At 38.5% G+C, this 7,761-nt stretch overlaps 1 protein-coding gene across 1 annotated transcript; it reads left to right on the top strand.

Moving 5' to 3' along the window:
• The first annotated feature begins 5,388 nt into the window (after nucleotides 1-5,388).
• On the top strand, nucleotides 5,389-6,669 carry ankrd9 (ankyrin repeat domain 9). The gene has a single exon (XM_056234092.1). It carries the CDS (start codon nucleotides 5,647-5,649, stop codon nucleotides 6,508-6,510), a length of 864 nt encoding a protein of 287 aa, XP_056090067.1. The 5' UTR covers nucleotides 5,389-5,646; the 3' UTR covers nucleotides 6,511-6,669.
• Nucleotides 6,670-7,761: the final 1,092 nt, after the last annotated feature.

Here is a 7,761-nt window from a genome sequence, read left to right as displayed (position 1 = left end):
TCTCTCTCTCCCTAACTCTCTCTGATTGACCTGCTTTAGCTAATGTCAGTTCCTCTTCAAGTCAGAAATGGTGCAAGCTCTGCTTATGAAAAACGAACAAAAATTCTCCAGGCCAAGCGTCAAAGTAAAGGTTTGTCTAGAAAACATCCACGTGCATCAAAAGCAAGACAGCTATAAGCATCATCAGCTTACACTCGGTATATAGACTAGTTCAGTGAAAAGAAAACCATTATGCTTCCTTGAGTGCAATAATGCATCCAAATCCGTGTGATCTCACTCAATAGCAAACAGTTCACATTTATTCCTTAAAACTAACTAGTATATTTTCATTAGGGCATAATTATTACCAGTAGCCTAAGTCTTTCAATAGTGACTAGTGTCTTTTTCAGTTCCACCAGTAAACTATTGCTTTGCCGCTAGCTATCCCAGGCCCAGCAGTGATAACTTTTCTGTTGTTACTGTAACAAATTGGCTTTTTTTGCAGAGCCGTAACCGTGCACCATAGACACTGATAATATTTGATATTCTTGATGCTGCTTTGCATCCTTATATCCAGTCATATTTATTTTAGATTCAAGTCTATTTTTTAATATTTATTTTTATTACTTTAATTCTGTCTTTTGGACAAAAACACATTGTCATTACATTGAGAACCTAAACGGACCCCCAATGTTCAAGACATTACGTGTTAATTAATAGCAAGTTATACTTGTACACATTTATGAGACGCATCTGTCACAATTGTTAGACTAACAACTGGAATGCAATTGTCTAAAAAAAAATGCAGGTAGGCCTATAGTTTCTATTCCAGACTAGTGTATTAGACTAGTCCTCATAGGGAACGGAATATAGTATTTGAATAGTGACTATAGCCTAAATAACAAGTATACTGTCAAATGAATTGTTAATACTTAGTGAAACTGAAATATACTAATCAATATTGGATTATTAACAAATAATTGAAATATTAAGTTATTAGATTAGCATTTGGAAGGAATAAATGGCATTTATGTTTGTAATTTCATGTAAATGACTACAACGTCATCTACAAATTACACTGCACAACCGTTGTCTCATTGTTCTTGAAGTACTCCTAAAATATGGTATTTGCCATGTCTTTGTCATTATTAAGGCCAGTTGTGGCAGGTAAAAATAAATGTATACAAAATATTTTTATTGCAAATTTGGGGTGAGATCACACTGAGATCCTCAACATTAGTGGGATGGACAATTTTAATACAGCACACCTGACCTGCAGATTAATTTGTGTTAAAAGAATTTAAAGACATTTTAAATAATCAAATCCAAAACATCTTAAAATTGAGAAACAGTATTTTTTTTTTTTTTTTGCAGTAATATGGCTATACAGGATTGTTATTCAGGTTGTAATATGTTATTACATCTGAATACGATCTGATAATTTCTCATAATCTCAGAATCGGATTTACCTCATATTGTGACATAGGCAAAAGGTGGAAACCTCATATGTCCAAAACCGCAACTTTTCAGGAAATGGATATTTTTTAAATAAATATTGTGCTATCAAAGTTGATGTCGTGGCTTTATATGTGGTCAGACACGTGTATGTGACGTTATATATTTAACATTCTACAAAAATCAAGCTCAAACGGAGTTACAATAGCCTGGTTAAAACCAGACCATTCTCAGTTGTAACTGAGTTATGGTCTGGCAAAGCGTCATAGACAAATCATTTCCAGAGGGGCGTCACCAACGGACGTCGCGGATAGACCTAAAACCAATCAGAGCGATGAAGGAGATGACGTATGCAGAGCGGCAGAAACATCTCCGAGTGTTGTTCTTTGCTCGGTTTTTAACAAAACGGAAACGTTCAAATCGCTTAAAACAGACGATAGCTGATTCGAACGAGTGATGTTCGACGGCGGAATCCATCGTTGTAATGTAGGCTACAAAATCTGCTTCAAAATCCCAGCGCTGTCGTCATCGTGTAAAGCCCGCCCCAACGTTTCTGATTGGTGCCTCGATTTCGGCGGATTGGAAATGAGCTTGAATGAGCTCTTTGCCAGACTAACTTTCAGAGCAAATCTAAATTTGCCGGAAATTGTCTGGGTTTTCCCAGGCTAGAGTTACAAGGTTTTTCGGACCTACGTGTTTTGTCCATCACGGCCGCATCATGAGGCAGTAATCTCATTATGTTTTTATTAACTAACAGGTTATAAAGATTATTGTATGTGGGCACTCATTTTTTTCTATCATGTGGACAAAATCTCATGTTATAAAAGATGAAGAGCTTTGCACAGGCTATTTAAAGGGGCAGTAAGTGATTTCTGAGAAACACTGTTGATATTTGGAATCCCCAAAACAAACATGCTCCTACCCAAAAGGATTGCATCCCTACCTTTAGCTCCGGCCCCAAATTCAGGAACACACTATGCAACACAGGCACCTCCTCCCTAATGAGTAGGCCTACTGCTGATTGTCTACAAGTGTGCTGTGTTGCTCAGTCCTATCCACTTTCCACAGTGCTTCATCACAAATCGCTTACTGCACCTTTAAAGGGGCACTTGGCAACTATTTCAACTTAATAAAACCGTTTAGAAATCATTTGAATGGTTCAATAACCTGTTCTGGAGAGAATGGTGACTTTCCCCGCTCCCCCCAGCGTCCCCAGGTGGAAAACCAACCTTGCAACATGGGGACTAACGTCCCGGTAAGTTGGAAATAGAAGTCTCGTGAGAAGCGAGAACGAGCGAGAAACACGAACTGCTTTATGGCAATTTGACATAATTCTATGATACTGTGTATGATGTATTACCCACTCGGTAGACATAGCTCCACATGATAAAGTTGGCCGGCTCCGATAATAACAAATGCACATGAGCAGCGGTAGAAAGCGGGAGGAAGGTGCCGCAAGTGAGTTTTTTTATGACAGTGTTGTGAAAATATACACCGCACAGCTGTAGGGGGAGCTCGATGAGAAAACATGCGACAACAAAAGTGAAAATCAGCGAAGAAATGACTAGAGTTGCCAAGTGCCCCTTTAAGACAGTAGCCTATTGTCTATGACTCAAGGAAAAATGCTAGACTAAGACAAATTCTCCTCAAATACATAATACTGTATATAGTGTGTTTTGAGTAAAGAAAACAATGTACTTATTCAAAGAAACAGTTCTTTATTTGCCCTTGCCTTGCATTGCAAACAAGCAGAGATGGTCCAAATTCATGCTGCACTTCATTCATGATAGAGCAAGGCAGGGTGGAGTTATGAGGTTTGACCAACAGTTTGAAGTTCCAATGGAAATACGAGGTTCAGCTACAAGATCTTTTTAATACGTTTCATTGGTTAAATATTTGCAAAACCCACACAGAGGTAGAAGGGGACCAATAGACCTTATTCACGGCAGCACCATCTTTGATTTTTAACAGGAATGAAAGCAAGGCTGTGAGGGGTAGGCTTCAGTGTTTGTACTCAAAATTCAAAATTCAAAAAACTTTATTATCAACCAGTGATAGAAATTTGTCTTTGGTTAAAAAGGCTCACATATACACAATACAATCACACACACATCACAAATTAAAATTGTTACAAGGAAAAAAGTAGGCCTGCCTTACACTATGTAAAACAATAAAGGCTCAAGCCCAATATACTAATGACACTTTTTAGTCTTATTTAAAATAGAAATAGCAGTAGGAATAAAAGAGTTCCTGTACGCTTTCTTTTTGGCCAAAGGAGCTCTAAAGCGGCAACCTGATGACAGTACCTGAAACGAGCTGCAAAGAGGATGAGAGGGGTCAGTAACAATGGTGTCTGCTTTCCTCTTTACTGCACAATTATAGAGGTCTACTAGTTGAATCTGCGGGGCCCCAATAATTTTAGATGCCTGTTTGATTACTCTGGATAATTTTTTCTTATTTTTAGCAGAAACAAAATGAAACCAGGATGCAATATTGAAGGTCAATACTGATTCAACAAGAGTGTGATACACTGTTATCATGATATTTTGTCTAACATTAAAACTCTTCAACCTTCTCAAGAGAAATAAGCGCTGTTGAGATTTATTATAGACGATATTCACATGTTGAGAAAAGGATAGATGCCAATCAATCTCAGTGCCCAAATATGTGAAGATCTCAGCTTAAGTGGTTCAGATAGTGATGAACTAAACCTCCTACAACACAACACCTTCGTCTTACTTATATTTAACTACTATTTAATGTGTTTTTGGATTGTTCTGCTGATGAAACACTGCAAAATATCTTTCCAAGGAATTTCAGTAGACAAAAAACTACAGACAACATGAGCTGTGGAAAATTATAGGCTAAGTGATAGGAGCTTATAGCTTTTTACAGCGGATACCATTTGAAACATGGTCTATCCCTCCTCGCTTTCATACCTGTCATGGTGATGCTCTGAATAAGGTCTATAGTAATGATTTATGAAAAAATGACAAAATATGGAGATACGTTTCTACCCAATATTTAACATTTTATTAATTTAGAGTGATTGTCTTACAGTATTTTACAAGAGTGAAATTATAAATATATATTCTCCTCATTGAAATTATGTCCCCCCTGGATGTGCAATACGAGCATACATGAGAATGCATAAAATGCATAAAACCTATGCATAAATCCAGACCTGCATAATCTGATTATGTATTGATATACCCTGATCATATAATTACAGTTAAATTTATATTATTTTACAAGAGATCATTTTTGTGTCCATAAATGAAAAGTTTTTAAACGGATACTACTACTAATAATAATTAAAATAACCAAAGAGTAGAGAAGGTCTAATATAAGTAATGAAAAATGATTTAGTGATAAACGTATCCAATTTCTTTTCTGAAGAAACAAACAAAAAAAGCAATCATAACACATATCCGCTAGATGGCGCACATGCTCCTCAACACACATCTCAGTCACACTTGTTTGACAAGTCTCTATTGTTGTTCCAGACATTCCCATCGCGTCTGGAGTTCTAAATTGTTATCGCCCAGTTTTATTAATTTTGACTTTGACATAGGCTACTTTTGCCCTTGACTTCTTCCAAAAGAAAAAAACTAAAAAAATTAGCATGTAGGCTATCATTAATATGACCCCGAGGAAAGCAACAACACTTAATCGTTTACCACCATAATAACAGGCTAAACTTTTTTTTCAGACTGGTATGGTAAACAGATCGGGTAGAGATCACCCCGTGAAAGAGCGCATGGCTCGTCCTGTGGGATATTATGTAACAAGAGTCGTGCTGAATGTACTGAATGCGCGGGGGTCACTCGATATCGCCCAAACATACGCACACATGCGTTGATGCGTTCTATACTAATAAGGAAAAGTTGGAGGCACTTTGTACCCTCGTGACGTACGCCAGCATCCAATGGTAAAGAGCGCAGCGATATGCGCAAACCAACACGGGCTGTCCCAGTGCCCAGCATACAGTATATAAACTCTCGGCTGAGTTTGTAGAGGGGTTTGAAGGCGGGTGGACGGTTTTAGACTCTATCGTACGAGATTACCGCCTTATTGTTTATTATTCCGCCTGGTCTCCTGGGTTACATCTATATCCTGACAGATGTTTCAGTATCAGCTGTGGCTGCATTGAACACCACGAGAAATCCAAATAGCCCCCCTAAAACGTTTAATATAACGGCGGAACTCACAATGCCTTTGGATCTGGGGATGTACGAGAGTCGCGCGGATTATAAATCCCCGAAACAATGCCAAAAAACCTCATTTGCATTTTATCAGGCTGTACGGGACCTGTTGCCGGTGTGGGTCCTGGAGGACATGCGGACAATGGAGGTATTTCATTGGGAAGAGGACGGACAGGCGTGCGCGTTCTCCCCGTCGGAGGCGTTTCTGTACGCGCTGGTCCATGATCACCAGCAGTACGCGCGCTATTTACTCAACAGGTTCTCCGCCCGCGCGCTGGAGATGCCCAGCAGAAGTTTCTGCTGCTGCCAGGCATCCACCACACCGCACCTGGCCATAGCCGTCCGCTACAACCGCATCAACATCCTGAAAATGATTATGGACACCATTAAAGACTTCACAGACTGCGAGAGACGGAGCTACCTGAACCGTCACGGATGCGTCCACACGGACGGCAGCAAGACCGCGCTGCATCTCGCGTGTGATCTGGTGCGTCCCGAGTGCTTGATTCTGTTGCTGGGTCACGGGGCCTGTCCTTACGCAAAGGACCTGACAGGGAACACCCCCCTGGACTGTTTACTCGGACAGATTTGCCAGAGTGACTTTGAAATGCGGACGAAGCGCGTCTGCCTCGGCTACCTCATTTTATTCATGCCCACATTTCGCTTCCAGATGAAGAGACAGTTGCAGGACAATGCCGATGTGTGGAGGGGTCTTATAGGAGAGCAGGCCTTCCAGTTGCTCTCAGAATCATCACCTCCTTCACTGTTCGTTCAGGCCATGCAGAAGCTCAGCCAGTCCATTCCCAAGGAACAGCTGGACTCACTGCCGGACTTTTTGAAACCCCTGGACTTCAGACTGGATCAAGTTTAATGTAATAAAGCACATTGCTTGACTCTATTGTTTCTTCAAATATTCAGGTTTGAGTGTATGTGACAAGCTCTGTAAATATGTGAATAGCTAGGTGTTGCACATTAGAGTAGCAGCATTATGAAAGAAACTGTACAATTATTAAATATATATTTTTTTGCATTTGTTGTCTTGGAGCTTCATGTTTAATATTCAGTTCATTCAAGATACATTCTCGGTCTTATGAATGAAAAAATAGACATCTCATCTCTGACTCAAACAAACAGTGAAAGTTTTGGACACAATTACTTATCTTTATTACAATTTCCTTGATTTAGGATAATAGAATTATTAAGCACTAACAAACAAACCAAAACATATTTGAGTTTCTTCAAAGCTCCGTTTGCATGAGACATTCTCTCAACCAACTTCATGTGGTGCATCCACGGATACTTTTTAAATAGAAAGGTGTTCCCATGTATGCTGGAAACTTGTTGGTTTTTTTTTTTTTTTTACTATTTGGTTCAACTCATCCACTCTGGGGGAAAAAAAGTGCAAAGTGTAAATTAATACTTTATGCACAGTTTAAATGTGCCTGTGATTTCAAGCATCTAAACTAAGTTTAATATACTATTACATTTTAAAACAACCGTTTTCTTTCTGATGGCTAAGCTGAATTTTCAGCAGCAATTACTCGTCTTCAGTCACATGATCCTTCAGAAATTATTCGAATATGCTGATTTCTTATTATCAATGTTGAAAACAGTGGTAATGCTTAATATTTTTGTAAAAAACAATTCTTTCAGGATTCTTCGAATAGAAAGCTCAAAAGAACAGCATTTATTCGGAATCTTTTGTGACATTATACATGTCTTTAACTGTCATTTTTGATCAATTAATTAAAAAAGGAAGAAATTTTGATCGATTATAGTGTAAATTCAAGTGCATCCAAACATTTGTTAGTGTATATCATCTGTAATATAACCACAACATGCTGAGAAACTTATTGTAAACATTTTATTTGGAAGTTTGTCATGACTAAGCATGGAGCAAAGACCGAAGAATTTAAGTCATAGTTTAATATGCGAGTTCACATTTAGCAAATGTAACGTACAGAGCAAACACAACTTGCAGCAATGCTTACATGGTCATTTAAATCTATTTGCATATGATGCATTACTGAGGTGTCAAAATCTCAAAAAGAAAGACTTCACAGTCAGACAATAAAGAAAGAGGAGAGGAAATGAAACATCAGATCTAGCACTGAATTAATAT

This window comes from Rhinichthys klamathensis, unplaced genomic scaffold (genome assembly GCF_029890125.1).
Source record: "Rhinichthys klamathensis goyatoka isolate OS25496 unplaced genomic scaffold, OSU_Roscu_1.1 h1tg000387l_1, whole genome shotgun sequence".
NCBI lineage: Eukaryota > Metazoa > Chordata > Actinopteri > Cypriniformes > Leuciscidae > Rhinichthys > Rhinichthys klamathensis.
The sequence above is the reverse complement of the archived record's forward strand: the minus strand, read 5'-3'. Positions and strand labels throughout refer to the sequence as shown.

Excerpts from the sequence above, each read along its gene's own strand:
- ankrd9 (XM_056234092.1), top strand. The coding sequence starts at position 5,647 with ATGCCTTTGGATCTGGGGATGTACGAGAGTCGCGCGGATTATAAATCC.